Genomic DNA, 18,906 nt, shown 5'->3' with positions numbered 1-18,906 from the left:
ATTCGCCTCACCCCGTTTTTCTTGAGGAATGTGGAGTAGAGCTCACTGGTAAATGCTGGCCCATTATCCGACACGACCACATCTGGAAGGCCTTGGTTTGCGAACATAATTCGCATGCAGGAAATAGTTGCTTCAGCCGAGGGTGTGGAGACCGGGAACACTTCAATCCACTTTGAGAACGCATCGACTGCGATAAAAAAAATTTGTGTTCCTGTAAGGACCGGCATAGTCCACATGCAGCTGTGACCACGGTTTCTCCGCGAACGGCCAGGGTGACAGGCACTGGTCGTGACACCCTTTGATGCTCCTGGCAAATACGGCACCTTTGAATGGTTATCGCTATGTCGTTATCCAAGCTAGGCCACCACACATGGCTACGCGCAGCTGCCTTCATTTTGGACAGTCCTGGAGGACTCTCATGCAGCAACTGGAGGATTTCCCTTTGTAAGGATTTTGGAACAATGACTCTGTTGCCCCACAATAGACAATTCCCTTGCACACTCATCTCATGAAAGCGCGTCTCGTAGGGTCTTCCCTCTGATCCTAGGTTTATCTGGCAGCCTGACCACAACGCTGCTCTTACTTGCGACAGCACCGGGTCTCAGGATGTAGCTGCCGCAACAGCATTTGACGACAGCACCCCTGGGTGTACTCCTTCCAGCATTAACACTTCGGCAGGGCAGTCAACAACAAATTCGGCAGTTGGCAGAGGTAGCCGGCTTAACCCATCGGCATGTGCAATTTGTGAACCCGGCCTATGCTTCAGGTCGTAACTGTACCCCGACAGCAGCAAGGCCCACCTTAGCACTCTCGGAGAACAGGAGTCGGGAACTGGTTTGTCTACTGCGAGCAGGCCGAGCAGCGGTTTGTGATCTGTGACGGCCTCGAAATGCCGGCCCCATAAGTACTGCCTGAACTTTGTAACGCCAAATACAAGGCTCAATGCCTCCTTATCTAATTGGCTGTAGTTTTTCTCCGCGGTTGCCAGGCTGCGGGAGGCAAAACCAATGGGGCGCTCTTCTCCAGATGACTCTCGTTGCGCCAGTACTGCTCCAATACCGAAGGGAGAGGCATCAGTGACAAGCACAGTTGGCTTTCCTGGGTCAAAGTGTGCCAATATAGCAGCAGAGGCCAATAGCTCCTTGCTTCTCCGAAATGCCTGCTCTTCATCAGTTTCCCAGCACCATGGTGTTCCCGACGCCAACAAACGATTAACCAACCCGAGGTAACTGAAGTTCCTTGACCGCTTGGGGTGCGGGGGCTTCCAGCACTGCTTCAGTCTTAGCCGGGTTTGGACGCAGCCCAGCCACACTAATGATATGGCCCAAGTACTGGACTTCTGGTTTCAAGAATTCGCATTTGGATAACTTCAGTCGCAGTCCCACAGTTTTCAGGCGATCCAACACTCGGCCCAAATTCTCCCAATGCTCTTTGTCACTGGTTCCTGTGACCAGAATATCGTCAGGGTACACTACGACATGGTCAAGGTCGTGCAAAAGATTTTCCATCTCTCGCTGAAATATAGCCGGAGCTGATGAAACCCCAATAGGCAGCCTTGTGAATCGGTATAACCCCCTCGGAGTGTTAATGGTGACTAGCTCTTGGCACTCCTCATCGAGTGGGACCTGCTGGTAGGCGTCTTGCAAGTCAAGCTTTGTGAACTTCTTGCCCCCTGTAAGCCACGCAAAAAGTTCCTCAATCCTAGGAATAGGGTAGGACTCAACGACTGTCACCGGGTTTATGGTAGTCTTAAAATCGTCGCAGACCCGAACCCGGCCGTCGCGCTTCAATACAGGAACGATGGGCGTGGCCCACTGAGAAGTTTTCACCGGTTTGATAACGCCTTCCCGTTCCATCCTCTGTAGTTCTTCAAAAACCCGATCACGCAAAGCAAATGGTATCGGACGTGCCTTGACAAAACGTGTCTTCTCGCCCTTTTGTACGGATATAGAAGCTGCAATGCCATGAAACGTGCAAAGCTGCTCCGAAAAAACTTTGTGGTATTGGCTTACCAGGTCTTCCGTAGTCTTCACGACGTTGACTCCCTCCGTCTGAGCGATGCCTAGCTTGAAGGCCTTCATCCAGCTTCGTCCAAACAGCGTAGGACACGCCGCTTTCACGACAAATAGTGGTAACTGGCGCTCCTTGTCGCCAAGTTTGACCGTTGCTTCCAGCTTTCCCTGGACGCGTTTCATGTCGCCTAAAAAACTTCTCAGCTGCACACTCGATGGCTCCAACGGCACCGACGGAAAAAGCTCGGCGAACTTGCCATCATCAATGGTCGACACACTTGCGCCGGTGTCCAACTCCATATCGAGCGTTACGCCGTTAACTTCAACCGCTATGTGCATTGGCTCCGAACTAGCTGTGTGAAGCGTCCACAAGTTGAAAACTTCGGGCTCTTCAGCAGAGACAGGCAGGTCGCCCAGGTTGTTCACGCGACTAGACCGGCTGCGACTAGACTGGCTCCGGTCAAAATTTCTACTCCCCGGCTGAACTCTGCAAACTCTTGCAAGGTGCCCTTTTTGACCTCCCCCACAACGAAAGCAACAGCTATCATTTTTCCCCGAGGCGACAACGTTCGCTTGCTCCGGAGCTTCGTCAGATAGTAGCTGTGCTTGCTGACAGCTCAATGCACGTGAATCATTACGCGCAGCTTCCATAGCTACGACGGTGTCCTTCGCAGTTTCGAAGGTTAAACATGTCGTTTCCAGCAGCCATGTTTGCATGGTTACGTCATTGATTCCGCTGACTATCTGGTCGCGCAACACGCGCTCTCGAAATGTTGCGAAATTGCAGTCTTCGGCTAATTTCTTCAACGAGGCAATGTAGTCACTTACGGTCTCCCCCTCTTTTCGATGCCTCGAGAAACACTTGAAACTTGCCACTACTTCTGATACGCGAGGGGTGTAGTGCTTGCCAAGTGTGGTAAAAATTTCGGTCAGTCCTGCTTGGGCGGGCCTGTTTGGTGCTAGGAGGCCTCGTAACAGAGAATAAGTCTCCGGACCGCAGCATGTCAAAAATACAGCTCTCTGCTTGTCGCTCGGGATGTCGTTCGCGATGAAGTACAGCTCGGCCCGCTCACGGTATTCCGCCCACTCCGATGTACTCGGGTTGAACGAATCCAGCTTCCCGACGACAGGCATGACGACGTGTGATTGTGCTGTGCCCGCCCGGTTCGTCAGTCGACCTCGTCGCCACTTGTGATAACTGGGTAGTCCTGGGCCATGCCGGTCACTGTACCGAATCACACACACGTATGTTGGCGGGTTCTACACATGACTGGCTGGTCATGTGTGCCGTATTTATTTCATTGCAACATCGACGCCCCCGGGCGCCGGAACGGCAAACTAATCTTATCACAGTTATACTACTGCTTAGCACACATTGCGAGGGCCTTCTCAATTGCGCTAGCCTCGGCCTCAAATTCAGCTATGGTTTTCGCCAGATTACAGGCAAGCCCAGCAAACAGTTCTTCCTTCATGCTGCACATTAAGAGCCGTAACCTTTTTTCTTCGGCCATTTCAGGGTCAGCTTGCCTGAAGAGCCTTCTAATTTCTTCGACGAACCCAAAGACGCCTTCCTTAGGTGTTGCGTTGCATGTCTGCAGCAAGACCTCAGCCCACTCTTTTCGCACAACCGTAGTGAAGCTCGTTATAAACTGCCTTCTAAATCCCTGCCAGGGCTCTAGGGACCTCTTATGATTTTCAAACCACATCCGAGCTGAATCTGTTAGGTAGAAGAACACGTGCCTCAGTGTCTCCTCGTCATCCCAGCGGTTAAACAGCCTGACCCATTCAACTTGCTGCAACCAGTCCTTGGGATCCTTCAAGGGAAACCTGCGAAATGGTAGCGGCTCCCTGGGTTGCTGAAGAACCATGGGAGGAATGGTAGCATTGGTCATAGTGGCAGCATTGTTCCATGGGGGGGAGGGCTTTACTTTCTCCGGAAGCAATCCGAACTCCAACTGAAGACCTTGCTGTCGGCGGCTGGTACGAATTGGACTTGCCTGGTGACTTGCCAGGAGTATAGTGTTAATATATCTTCAAAATAATTAATTGTTGGGCTAGTTGGTTCAACATATCTGGGTTGGGAGAGCGAAGGCTTGGAAGGAAGGACAAGACCACACAGAAGAACAGACGCTCAACTTGCAACTGAGTTTATTTCGAAAGGCATCTCGCCATGAAAACGTCTTGGTCTTGTCCTTCCTTCCAAGCCTTCGCTCTCCCAACCCAGATATGTTTATATATCCAGCACCTCCACCAGATGTCACGTAGCCAGGATTGACCCAGGGCTATTCAGTAAAACAAGGTTTATTGGAGCGAACTTGTGCTCCCCTATAAGCTGAATGAAAATACAAGTGGCAAAGGCAAGCGTCGGTGGAAAAACGAATGCCGTGGCGTTTTTCCTGCGAGCATTTATACCTTTGCGTTATCCTTTCCGCAACCATCAAATTACACGGATTCGATGGTTGCGTCTGTTTTCTGTTCTTGATGCACTTTTACTCGTGACATACTGTGTTATAGTACTAACATAATGAAAGACTTATTGATGGAGGCAGTATTGACTGTAAGGGACTGGTTTTTACATACACGTATAAAAATAACTTACGCTAGCACTCAGTGGCATATTTTGACTTCAATTCTGTTGTAAATATGACCATTGTTTTCACTTTCCAAAATTAAAATAATGCAGATAAAAACATAGGACCGTTTTCAGGAGTGCTGCAACTCCTGTGCACTTGCCTATGTAGCTCTCCCGTAATAGTGACTAAAGCTGTATTCACATGAGGGAGACACCCGCAGGGGATAAAGACGGAGCTTAGTGACGTCAGCTGACGGGGACAGTTGCCCTCAGAAGTCCCCCGCTCGCACGGACGAGGCGAATGGAGAGGGAGACCAGACTACTCTGGTGGCTTGTACAAGGCTGCTCAGACGTGCGCTGCTGCCTTTCGCAGAATGCGCATAAAAAATGACGATGCTCAGTATTTCATGTGCTTTTGTTGTCGCAAGCCCTGACTGAAAAAAAGTGCCATTCTTCGCGAGTTTATTGACAGCAGTGCTGGGCAAAGATACTTTGAAATTGTATCGCGATACGATACAAGATACTCAGGCAAGAAGTATTGGAGACACAGATACAAGATACTACTGCAATAATTGTATCCGATACGATACTTACCAATTGTATCTTAAGATACTTAGATACATTCGCAAATTTGTTATTGTAGACCCCCATAATGTAGTAGCGAACGTCTATGCAGAAAAGGTTTGCTTGAAAATTTCTTTAAGGTGACCAATTTTGTTTCATTTTAATGAAATGTCTGTTAGTATCTCAAAAGTTTTGTCCTTCTTGCTCGAAGTGCATTAGTTTACTTCTGACAGAACTTCTTGGGGTTTGTTTTGGCTGCTTAACAGGACAGCTCTTCACTGACAGCGGCTCTTGCTTGTCATTTTTGTAATTGATGAGAGTCGCTGCTCAGCTTGCCAACCAGCTAGTGGGTCGCCATCTAATCACAAGGACTTCAATGAGAAGCCTTCGCACGATGGCGCAAATACCGGTGTGGAGTTTTACCTTGTCTGTAAAAGGCCGTTTACGCAATGCCGAATCACCGGTGTACAGCAGCAACAACGTTGCTGGCGACATTTCTCGTAGAGGTGTGCACGGGCCCCGGGTAGCCCGAAAGCCCGACCCGGCCCGCGGGCCGTGCTCGGGCTCGGGCGGGCCGACGCATTTCCACCTCGGTCCCGGGCCGGGCTCGAGCTACTTAGAGTTTTATCGGGCCAGGCTCGGGCCCGGCACAAAGCCCGACTCAAGCCCGAAGTCTAGATAATCAACGGGAATTGTTTTCCAGCACGCATACAGCGCCTTTTCCGCGACCGCCCTTTACCGCTTTTCCTTTCCATTCGCTACTTTAAACAAAAGGGGAGCTCTCCGATTATCTCTCTATGGAATCGTCCGCCTGTCCCTCTGAAGTTTTAGTCTTCTGGAAGAACAAGCAGCAGAGATATCCCAAGCTTGCCAGGCTGGCAAAAAAGATATTAGCAATTTCGGCGACGAGTGCAAGCAGCGAACGCAACTTCAGTTCGGCGGGCTACATAAAGCAAAAGCGCCGCACTTCTTTGAAGCCGGAATCGTGGGACTGCTTGCTGTTTTGCACGACAGTTTGTAATCTGTGTAATAGAGACTGTTCGTCGTGTGTCGTTTGATCATATTCGATATGCTCAATAAAATGCCAAATTACCCGAAAACGATGTTTTGTTTTCGCAGCGAACCTTCAAAAAGACGGGCCGGGCTGGGCCGGGCCCGGGATTGTGTTTTGGTACATCGGGCCGGGCCGGGCGGGCTCGCAGCCCTTTGCCGTTGGGCTCGGGCGGGCCTTTGACAAAGTCAGCGGGCCCGGGCCGGGCTCGGGCTCGGAAATACGGCCCGTGCGCAGCTCTAATTTCTCGTGACGCATTGTGTAAACATAGAGCTCATAAAACTGCAATGACTTTTCATGTTCTACTTAGCTGCTGGCGTAAAGCGTTCGTTATCAATATACTCACTAACGTGCAATCTTTTAACAATTTTTCTTCGAGAGAACATGTGCGCCCCAGAAATACCTAATACCTATTGTATAGTCATGTGGTGGTGACGATGAAGTAGGTGGCAGTCACTGGTAGAGGCGAAACTGCTCATTGGGCAAACTTCTGCCCAGAAAACCAAGTAACTCTTAGTACAAGCAGAGCACGCTGTACACTGATAGCGGCAATAAATGTCGTTGGCCTTCGGTATTCTGATCATCGGCGGAACGCATGGTCACATCAGCAATAGAACCTTCCATCATTACCGCTGGTGCTCGCGTAAGCTCCCAAAGGAACTACGGTTCTCGCGTCCTGTGCATAATTTGAATAATAATTGTTGTGGTTTTACATCCCAAAAAAGCGATATGATTATGATGGACGCTGTAGAGGAGGGCTCCGGAAATTTCAACCACCTGGGGTTCTTTAACGTGCATTTAAATCTAAGTACACGGGCCTCGGAACATTTCGCCGCCATCGAAATGTGGCCGCCACGGCTGGGATTCGCGTGTAATCTTAACAGAGCAATCGTAAACGACTGCGAAGCTTCGGAAACATCGCGGCGCGGTTTGAGCCGAGCGCTGCTACTAATTATTTTTGCGGTTTAAACTCAATCACACAAAAATAAAGAAATAAGAGCGCGTGGCAGTATAGTTGCACAAATCGTCGAAGCACACGGCTGCTATTCACGCTATTTCCACCTATAGCTCCGATTACCTGGCGATTAGTAATAGTAAAAAAAACTAGGGAGGCCTAAAAAAGGAGCACAAATATATGTAAATAAAATAGAAAAGCCGTCCTGTATCAAACATTCATCGTGAATAAGTATTGAAACACGATACAGGCGGCACCCCTAATAGCTATGAAAATTAAGCATGAAGTACGTGAACTTACCTGTTAGTGTAAGACAATAAAAATATTTAGTGCCTATTAAAAACGCTCATGAATAAACGGATCCTTTGGTATAGCAATGTTTCTCGAATCTCCTTCCTGACAACCTTAAAGTCACCGATACTTAAGCGCGCACAAACAAGGACAAAGGGAGGTGACGACAACACAAGCGCTTACTTCCAACTGACATTTATTTACGAAAATGCGTAATATGAACGCTCTTTTTTCATGACGTCACAAAATCGTACTGCTGATGTTACGTGAACGTGCTGAGAAACTGTGTTTCTTTCAACGACAAGATAATGGACGGTGCACTTACGCATGACTGACCCGCCTTTGCAATCAAATCCGCCTCTATTATCTCCCTCACATCTTGGCTTCTATTTCTAACTACCACCCTACACATATCATAGATTGGTTTACAAGGCCTACCATTCTTCAACCCACACTCATGACAATGCACCGAAAGATTGCCATCACGATAGTTCCCCACCTTCCTCTTGTGTTCCATGAGTCTTTGGTTCAGACACCTACCAGTCTGGCCGATGTAGCTGAAGCCGCATGATAATGGGACCTCGTATACTACTTCTGATACACACGGTACAAATTGGTCCCGATGCTTGATATTGCATGGCTCTTTCTTTTTCTTCAATGGGTTCGTCATTTGGCAAAGCCGTTCTAGCTTCTCAGGAGCAGAAAGCACCACTCTGAATCTGTTCTGGTTGTTAATCTTCTTTAGGCGGTGAGATGTGTTATGCATGTACGGAATGACAACGGTTTGAATTCTATTTCCTTCTTGAGACAGATTTCCGTTTCCTGATTGTTTCTTCAGCTTGCCCTCAGCTACAGATACAAGAATGGCGTCTGGGTATCCTGCTGACCTCAGTCGTTCAACCTGGTTTTCGAAACTGGTTGCCAGAGAATGAACACATGATTTCTTTAGGGCGCTGTCTAAGCACTGTTCAGCTATTGCTCTTTTAACAAGTTTCGAATGGGACGAATGATACGGTAACAGTGGTTTACATGCGCGTGGATGATATTCCGAGCACACGTGTTTCTCATTGAGCATAAGTTTCAAATCTAGAAACTGTATAACACCACCTTCTGGAACTTCATGCGTCAATTTCAAAGGACTACAACATTCACTAAAAATACTGAGAAGCCGGTTAACAGTGTCAGGAAAAACCTGACCACACCCTTCCATTAAAATAAAAAAATCATCCACGTATCGGAACACTTTTAAATGCTTAAAAGCTTTAAGGCGCTAAACAATCAGTCTGTCACAATGGGCTAAAAACACGTCACTGAGCACTGGAGCGATACACGAGCCAATACAAACTCCATTTTTTTTTAATAAAGGCTTGATCATTCCATTCAATATATGTAGACTTAAGATAGCAGTTCCAGAAAACCGGCTGTAGACATACCTGTAGCATTTTGAAAGGCTACAGATCCATAGCTATCTATGCTCTCTTCCACACACCCGAGAAGCATATCTTGTGACAACGAATAGTACAAATCTTTGATGTCCAGTGAGCAAGCCATGAAAGCTTTGTCAAAATTTGTTTCCAGAAATCCTACCACCTTTCCTGTCCTTGTTTGTGCACCTCCCTTTGTCCTTGTTTGTGCACGCTTAAGTATCGGTGATGGAAAACCAACTAGCCCAAAAATCAGTGCACCTTCAGGTGGCTCCTAACTATTTCCATAATTATAATGCAAATTCAATTTCGCTGTTTTACTAAGCAGTAAGAAGGATGTTTGGTACTGTATAGTCAGTGCACACCCACTTAATTACATATTGTTTTGAAGATTGCCTTCGCAGAACAGTAAGCTAAAGTGAAATATCAGTGTGTAAACAGTAGCAGAAATAAAGCAGACATTTCAAAGTAAGAATTAATCTAACACTGGCCTGAGCAGCGGAACTTAAAACGAGGGACAAAAAAGGACAGCGACATCCTTGTCTGTTTTCCCTTTTTGTCCCTCATTTTAAGTTCGGCTGCTCAAACCAATGTTAGCTATGAACCAACTAGCTCCGGCAAATACCATTTCGAAGAATAAAGCAGAGAGCTTATTTTGACAGCACGTTACAAGAGACATGTTGCTGTGATTAGACCGAAAAAAAAAAAAACAGTTCAGAGCCATAGGTAATGTACAGGATGCAAAAGAAGAACAACTTAGAAAGCACTTGTGCTAACAATCAAATTATGATTTCAAAAACTCTTTGAATGAAGGTAGCAAGAATATAGTAATAATTATTGTTAGGGTTTAACGTCCCAAAATCGCAATACGATTATTAGGGACGCTGCAGTGGAAAGCTCCGGAAATTGGACCACATGGAATTCTTTAACGTGTACCTAAATCTAAGTACACGGGCCTCAAGTATTTTCGCCTCCATCGAAAATGCACCCGCCGCGGGTGGGATTCGATTGACAGCAGGAAGAAGAAGATACGGTACACGAACATATCTTCTGCTCGATAAGCGCTTCATCTATTAGATCTAGCATCGGTATTAGTTGGTGCTATAGTTAAAATCTTACTCGCGCATAAGTCACTCGCATGTGAGTCGAACTTACATCCACAAGATCCTTCAAATCGCTTTTGTGTGGAAGCCGCGAGACGCAAAGCAACCCTATGCTTCAGATTTTGTAACGAAGCACTACGTAGGGGAGCGGCATCAGAATTTGCGCAATAATCACCGCACGCATTGTGGTACGCAGCGTTGAACAGTGCATAAGGGTAAGTGTCATGGCACTGGCACAAGTAGAAAGAAAAAATCGAGAAAACGAAAGGCACGTGAGGTAAGCGTAGACGTTCGCGCGCTTGTCCTGTCGAGACTATGCGAGCGCTGTCACGTTGCTCTGCTCCACCAAAATGGACACGCACACCTCATCACCCGCCCTCACTGGTGGACTCTGGCAGAAAAATGAAATCATGTCACTGCGCTTAGTTTTATTCGGGCGGTTTAGTAGCACCAGTACCAGGTTGAGAAGCGCAGTTGAGCCAGCAATTATTGTTTCGTACGGTGGTGTTCCTATAGGAGTATCTTGTATCTTAAAATACACTATACATTATTGAATGTATCGGAAATACAGATACAGATATTCGTCTTGCGAGGCGTATCGCGATACAGATACAAGATACCCAAAGAGTATCTAAGATACATGTATCTTCGATACTGCCCAGCACTAATTGACAGCGTTTTTTTTTTCCTCTGCTGAAGGAATTGTGCACAGCCTTTTGGATCAGTCAACTTTGGTTCAAATTTGTGAGACTTTGGTCATGTAGTCAAGTAATAGGAATTAAAATGAAGTGTCTTTCGATGTTGCTTGGCTTTGTATTAACGAAGGAGTGCAGTTATCATAGTTGGTTTTTTTTCATGAGAATGGAAGAGATGTCGCCTCTTGATGCTTGACAGAGATGTCTAAAATTATGTAAAAAAAAAAAGTTGAGCCCGTTTATAACAAACCTAAGCTGACCACACACGCACACCAACAGCGACCAAGACGTGCACGTGCAACAGAGAAGCAAGGACGTGGGGAACTGCTCAGGGCCCGTTTCTAGCCAGAAAATGAAACTTCTGAATTCGAGCAGGCGTGGCTGGCATTGCGGAGCGGCGGAGACAGATGAAGGAGTTGCAATAAAGAGGGAGGGTAGTTGGGGTAGTTTGCTTGATAGGTCCACGAAACGTGCAAGTTACGCGAGAAAACTTGGGAGAGTGGCCTGCGCGCACAGAGGTCAGAGAATCGCATTGTGCCGCCGGCTGTTTGCGTGTCAGAAAATCTAGGGCCTCTTTCCGCTCAGTCCGCGCCCAAGGGTGTGAAAGGGTGAAAACGGCTGGACGGATTGTGACATATCGAACTTGGTGGGGCTTGCACAGCCCCACCGACTGACAATTCGTGATTCTTTTTGTGTAACAGCCGTTTTTACCCTTCCGCACGCATGCGGAGGGCATGCTGACGGCATGCTGAGCGGAGTGCGAAATGATCGAGAACAGGCCCTAAATACGGAATGAATCAGGAATTCGTCTGGCGACGCGGGGTGCTCGGAGCAGCAGGGGGACAAAGAACGGAGGGGACAGCAACAGCTAGACGGGTGCGAGGCAGGGCCAGCGTTTAACAGTGAGAATGTAGTGCACCTCGCCGATGGTTTATCGGTGGTCGAAAGTGGTGTCTTGGGCAATCGCCGGAGCGCCAACTCCGTTCGCTGTAACCGATTGGCAGGGCTCAAAGATGTTCATTGTGTGTGCCATTGAAATAATGTATATTTCCACGGTCACGTGTGTATTGTTCGTTTTAAGAGGGGCCGTTATATGTGGGCTCAGCTGTATAATGAACCGGAGATTCCGCATGAGAACTACCGTATTTACTTGAATCTAGGCCGCCCTCGATTGCAGGCCGACCCCCGAAATTCGCAAGGCCAGAAAAAAAAAAACTTACCTCGAATGCATGCCGAATGCAGGCCATTGCTTCTGAAGCACAGTTGGTGCAGGCGTTTCGCGAGCACGTGTTTAAGGCACGACTACACTGCACGATTGCTTCCAGAAAACTGACCAACTCCGCGCTTGTGCCTTTGTCACCTCCGTGTCATGCGACAGGAGGAGAGAGGGTGTTAAAGTGTGTGGCATTCACCGGTGTCGTAATCACGTGACCTGATCCACCTTTGCGAGTGTGAAATCTCGCCGGCTCGACGACCCTCGCTGCATGAACGAAGTCGACGACTTCGACTTCGTTCGAAGGCGAGATTTCGGAACAGTGGACTGTACGAAGCAGACGACGCAATCGGTTTGAGTAGCCATGGGGACCACCACTCTGCCGCTGAGCCTGAGCGACCTCGTCACCATGCAGCTACTGTAGGATGTTGCGAAAATGAGCCTCGGACACACATGCAGAGCCGTCTGCATACGGTAGCCTGAGATCTGCGCATGGTGAGCCGCCATGCCGCTGGTGCGGCCGGGCCTTTAGGTAGGTGGCGGCTGCGGTCAAATCATGGTACTCGAATCTAAGCCGACCCCCCACTTTTGCGCATCGTTTTTTTTTTTTTTCGAAAAAAAAAACATCGGCTTAGATTCGAGTAAATACGGTATGTAGTGTGCAAGAGCAAGCAACGCTCCACCAAACATTACAAAGTTCGTTCAAATGTATTGTTTACTGCTTTTCATCATTAATATACTACTACAAACATACATTATGCTTTTTTTTTTCCCGTTAAGTCGTTATTTCAAGAAAACCGGTGGCGTCGGGTCATACGGGCTCAAGAAAACTGGCAGCGTCAAAATGCTCATAAAAATAATCCCATTCGAAAAAAAAATGTTAATATCAGTGACTGGTATATGGGCCAAAGTGGAGGTAGCGCTGTGCCATCTGATTGAAAATCACCTCTCACACAGCATTCAATTTCAGCAGGCCTCGGACACATGTTCTCAGATGGAAAGAAAAAAAAAAAGAAAAAGCAGCATCTTCGCTAAGTTAAGCCATCATGACTGCCATGGCTGCAGCCAACAAACCCGCAAAGCGATTGCAAAACTGTTGCTGCAGTAGGAGCAACTGCACCAAACACATGCCCAAAAATCCGTTTTCTTCCCCACCGCAGGGGATAGTTTGTCCCGTCGGGAAAAAGGTCCCTGTCTCCTCCGAGGAGGCGCTGGGGGGTCGCGCCCACTCACTAATCCGTGACATATCTGTCACGTGATCTGCAGTCCCCCTGTGTCCCCCGCGGATTTCTCCCTCGTGTGAATACCCCTTTAAAGGTCATCTGGAGTTTAGGTACTAATGCTTTCACACAAAGTTTAATGATTATAAAGAATAAATGACAACCCACCAAATTATAACTTTTTCAGTGGTGTTGCAGATCCTGATAGAGTATCCTTTATTGTTGTAGCTGTTTACGCAGCACATTCACCTGCCAGCCTTCTTTCCCTGCGACATGCAGTAAAAGGTTCTACTGGTGCATGAGTGTACTACCAGTCTGCAATTGACTTAAGAAAAAATGTAAGAACTTGACGAATGAAGAGCATCCACGCAGCTGCATAGACTGCAGCTGCCCAGCTCACCCTCTTCCCAAACAGTGCTGCATGTGTTTCTTTGGAGGGTTGCCAGGAAAGGTGTTTGCCCCACAGTGGAGACAGTGCCGGCCAATTAGGCCCCTACTCAGTCACGGCACTTGCATTGACAAGTGTGTACCCTTGCGCAGCTGACGATGCCTGTGGCCCAACCACACTCGACTGGCAGCCCCTGAGTGCCAGCAGCTATGCCGTTGGCCAGCTGTCGGGGGCCGTGGCGGTGCGTGACCTCCGGCAGCCCAATCAGGATGTGCTCCACATGGAGTTGAGTGACAGGCCACTGCACCGAATTCTCTTCTGCCCGGAAACGTGAGTCTCCGCTCACCATTCCTAACATTGGTTTCATTGGTTTACTACTTTCATTTTAGTCTTGCCAACCTATTACATTGAAGTTACCGAAAATAACCTGCCACAGTGGTCTAGGGGTTATGGTGCTCCACTGCTAACCCGAAGGTTGCAGGATCGAATCCCGGTTGCAGCAGCAGCATTTCAGGGAAGGCGAAAATGAGAGGCCCGTGTACTTCAGGTGCACGTTAGAAAACACCAGATGGTCAACATTTCCGGAGCCTTCCGCTACGACGTCCTTTGTAATCATATCTTGGTTTTGGGATGTAAAATGCCAACGATTATTATGCAGTTACTGAAATTAGTACTCTGTCAGTCAACACGCTCCAATTGCTAAAGCATCGTATGCGTAATTCGAAAGTTCTGATCGCACAGACGGGAAGGGTAGTTTTTCATCCTCTACAGTTCATTCAATTTACGCCTTAATTACTGCACTACAGTTAATGACAAAACTAATGTCCCCTATGCTTTCCTTGGCTGCTGTTGGATGCATATCATTGTGTCTAACAAAGAAACAAGCCCTTCAAAAAATTCTTTCATTCATTGCCTAGATTTTAGCATAAGTACAGCCAGCTACAGTAGAACCTTGTTCAGAAGTTTTTACAAAAAATACTGTATAAAACGAACAATCCAAATTCACTAAAACGTTGTGCAGTTTCACTTGATAACAATATTGCAATGCTGGCACCGGGAAATCATAGGAAACAAGAATGTATCAACAAGGTTCTACTGTACTATATAGAAGATGAGCTCTGCCAGAAGACAGCAGTGTGGAAGCAACTAAATATTATAAGGGAAAAATTGTCACCCAAACTTCTGTAGCTCAAAGCTCCAAGCAAGCCGTTGCTGGTTGCTCTGAAAGAAAGCTTCCCATTTGAAGGAACATTTGTCCTGGTCTGTAATTCGAACCAAGGTCATTCTCAGATGGTCATTCCACCGTCTGAGCCTTCTGGTTGGATAATTAATTATGTCTAATGAATGCAAGATATGTGTAGTACCAGCTCATCATTTGTTTGCTTGCAAAACGGTTCAGGAATTGTACATTGGCATTACAGTCGAACCCACTTATAACGATCCCACATATAACGATCTATCGGTTATAACGACCATATTTGGGTGCACTTACGATTTTCCTATGCTAACCATTGAAGCTGCATCCAGATATAGCGAACATTTTTCAAAGCCTCCTACTTTTACAACGAACACTTCAGACACGGTCGCAGTAAAAATATGGTGCATACGAAGCGAAAAAAAGTTAAAACAGGCCTTCTGAAGCGTGACAGGGGCGCGCGCTCGCGCGTGCCCCGCTCCAGTTTACTCGCGACTAAGATACCCAGATCGGCGAGCACCGCACGCAGATTTCGGACGCTGCGAGCGACATCGCTCACTTTCCAGGCGTTTCTTCAGTGGTAGAATGGCAGTGAGGGAAAAAAAAATAGTAGGCAGCATGAAGCCTTGATGTCAGCTTTCGCACAGTAACCTTTCCTGACGCCGTTCTCTGCAGCTACGACCGCCTGCGATGAACCAAACAGTGCCTTGGAACGCGAGAAGGCATAAATGCAAGAAGTGATTACCTCGATAACTTTCCATCGCAAAAAGGTTCACTGCGTCCCTAAACTCGTCGACGCCACAAGGTGCCGCGAAAAGTCATCCGTCTTTTCGGTAACAGCAGAGACCGGTCGATCGGTGATTACGACTTCCGCGCGACTGCGGCGATGCCTTCGCGGATAAGCATCAGAAAAGAGCGAAGGCGGAGGTGGCGGCCGTCGATGAACGTGCCATTATGCCTTATAGCTGACAACCTTATCACGGTCACCTGTAGATATCTGCTCGGCTGCGCGTGTGGCGTACGCCGTACACTGAGGATTGACGGCGGTACGAGCGCGCCATGCTTAGTTATGCTGCCGTTCGCAAGTTCGCCGCCGCCGCGTCGTGCGAGACCGCCTTAAAGTGCGCGTCGCTTTGTAGAAACGAAAGTAGCTCGCTGTTGTTGAGCGGCGCGGGCACCGAGAAACGTCGATGCACTGACAGCGAGCGTATACTGCGTGTTTGACTACAGAAGTGTTGAAACTGAAAATTGGCAGCGCAAACAAACGGGACACAGAAGAGGAACACAAACAGGCGCATGCTGACTATGACTATGTTTGACTAGGTGACAACTCAAGTGCGCCGCGCGTCGTCGTGCAGGGCCGCGAGAGCATCGCGGAGACGTAGAGTGCGCGTTGCTTGGAAAATGCTTGTTTTCGCCGCGTTGAACGAAGGGGCTAGTCGCCGCACCCGTGCACGGTCCGGAGTGAAGCAAGCGCGAATGTACAAACGCGCCCATACGGCATACAGCAAGCGGCCCGGCAGCGACTCCGCGAGCCGAGTAGGCGACGCGCTGCACGCAACTAGCCAGGGATGATAGGCTCCACGTCGCGGTACCGCGCTTCGGTGAAACGGTGTCACCTCATTGCAAAGGCAGTTAATTAACTCGTGAGCACGCAGCGGGCGTCGCTTCACGACGCGAAAAGGCTTAGCTTGTCACCGAAGGGATTGTTAGAACTTTAATAAAAGTGCACAAAGAAAAAAAAAACGGCTTGGCCGCTAAGCGCACGTTTTTAAGGACGAGTCCACATACAACGAACTACTGATATAACGACCACTTTTCGCGACACTTTCGGGTTCGTTATAACCGGGTTCGACTGTATATGTATTTGAGAGTGCGCTAAAGAGAAAAAATAATTTGAACTAAGCCATCCATTACTGCTAGAATTGGCTTGATATGCTAGAAAAGATGGAAGGGTGAAACATGAGTGGCAATGCCTGCACGAGCTTGTGGCGATGTCGGCTTTTCAAATAATCTGCTCAGGCTTGGCTAATTCTGAAGATAAGTTGCATATTTCTTCAAAAAAGAAAAGACTGGGCGACCTTGACAAGTACTTGTAGGGAGATGCAATGGCCAGAATGTGAAATATATGATGTTGCACTGCAATTTTAGTGAGCAATTATATATAAATATATAAATATAAATCTTACCAACCTATTACTTTGAAGTTGCCAAAAATAGACTATTGAAAATGGTACTTTATCAATCAACACGATACAATGACTTAATGTGTTTCTTTGCTGTCCGGGAATCTAAGGATGCAAAATATTTGTCTGCCTTTGCTTTGCATTGTTAAATAGCAGTAGTGAGCAAATTGATAATCATGCCACGATGCCTCAGTTTCTCAAACTTTCAGCAGGTAGTGCATTTCAACTTTATTCTGACACATTTATTAGGCACACTAAATTTTCCACCTTCGATGTCAGTGATGCTGCAGGACAAAGCTGACAAAGACTGAGGGTGCATTGTGACAGCAGCAACATCATGGAACCCAGGCCTTCTGTGGAATATGAATAATTGTTTTGTAAAACATGTTTTTGGGCTAGTTATTTCATGCTGTGCAAAACGTACAATCACGCAACCCAAGGCGAAGAAAACAAGAGGACAATAAAGAGCATCGCTTGCAACTTGGTTTACTTGAAGAAAGGTTCCTTTTTATGCAGGGCAGGCAGGTGCGCAGTTACACTTGCACAGGACAATCAGGTACAATCACATGTTTATGAAATCATTCCCTCAAAAAATTGTGTTTCGGCTTGCTCTTTCCTTCTTGATGCTGCACTAAAAGACAGAGACTAAGAAGGAACATTGACACAGAACGAACGCTGACTCGCGAGTCAGCGTTCTTCCTGTGTGAATGTTCCTTCTCTGTCTTTTAGCGCTGCATCAAGAATGCATTTGTACCAACTAGCCCAACTTTCTATCCTGTTTCTCTTTCCTCTCCTCTTGTTTTCTTCACCTTGCGTTGTGTCGTTATCTTTTGCACAGTATGACGATTTGTGAAGTGAAAGAGGAAATGGCACTTTGTGTGACATGCAGCCTGCTTTCAGCGGGTCATTAATTATGTGCGTGATTTTTATGATCTACAGACATGCCTTGTAAACAAACTGTGCACCAAGAACGCATGCTTCATTTGTTGCTCATCGTGAAACGAGCACCTGTTAATAAGGACACAATTGGTCATATTTTGTGTGTTCAAAGAGTACTGGCACAACACTGTCATGGGTTTCGTGGATATCTGACAATTCAAGAAAGATTTTAAATTTTGTGTCAATATGCCTTGAAGTGAGGGGTGCTTCCGTGCTCTGGCTCAAAAGTGACCAACTGAAGTTACCTTCATTTCCTTTAGTGTGCACTTTACAAAAATGTAGTTGTAAAGGAATGCATTGATTGAAACTGATTTTTTGTTTGGTGTCAGCATCTTTTTTAAAGCACTGTTGAACATTGTAGTACTGTGGCACACTTCTGACTATATGTCAAGTTTTGTGTTGTGTCTGAGGGCCTGGTGCTCTGTTGTGGCAGCAGTACCCAAGAAGGCAACATTTTTACCTCAATATACATGTGATGTTCTGGCTCCTATTTTTAACACCACATGTATCTTTTGTTTTCAGTGTCATGTAGAATCAAGCCACAAAAACATGTTCAAATACTAATGCAAGGGCTTCAAGACATCTGCTCAGCTGTTGGTGATGCTTTCAAGATTTAGAGTGTTCTGCCTGTGTATGACATTGCTGATGGGGACTCATAGCATCTGGCTTTTGGTTCGCATGTAGAGAAGCCTCTGTCTTGACGTAAGATGACAACCGTGCTTACTTCATGTGTCTGCAATTAAATTTCCATGCAGGCCAAGTTTGTTGGCGGTGTGCGCTGACGACTCGATTGTGCGAGTGGTTGATGTGTCGAAGACAGAGGACAACATCATGTGAGTTGCACAAGCCCTGATTTTCATACGCATCCTATCCCAAAGTCTGTTTTCATGACTGTGTTTCTGTGGAAGTTCATGTTACCTGAGATCGCTTCCTTTTATCAAGACAGACAGGTTCTGTAGCATTTTGTGAAAACCACCAATATCATTTAAGACTTTGCTTCAGTCTAATGGTACCACATGATTGCAGCATCATGAAATCTTTGTCAATATTAAGAAATTTTGACAAGAAATTAGGTTCAGGAGGGTTGCTGATCAGGCG

General features: G+C 47.0%; 1 protein-coding gene across 2 annotated transcripts in view; it reads left to right on the top strand.

Moving 5' to 3' along the window:
• The window catches only part of LOC119402467 (methylosome protein 50), a 191,424-nt gene that overhangs the window by 129,319 nt on the left and 43,199 nt on the right, over nt 1–18,906 (top strand). The window contains exons 7-8 of one of the 2 annotated variants that reach the window (XM_037669624.2): nt 13,641–13,818; nt 18,564–18,641. In XM_037669624.2, coding sequence (XP_037525552.1) covers nt 13,641–13,818; nt 18,564–18,641 — 256 coding nt within the window. The remainder of the gene's footprint in view (nt 1–13,640; nt 13,819–18,563; nt 18,642–18,906) is intronic. The other variant, XM_049418656.1, reaches the window with a different exon arrangement.

The sequence above is a fragment of the Rhipicephalus sanguineus genome, chromosome 8 (assembly GCF_013339695.2).
Source record: "Rhipicephalus sanguineus isolate Rsan-2018 chromosome 8, BIME_Rsan_1.4, whole genome shotgun sequence".
In the NCBI taxonomy this organism is placed as follows: domain Eukaryota; kingdom Metazoa; phylum Arthropoda; class Arachnida; order Ixodida; family Ixodidae; genus Rhipicephalus; species Rhipicephalus sanguineus.
This window is presented reverse-complemented; position numbering and strand designations above follow the sequence as displayed.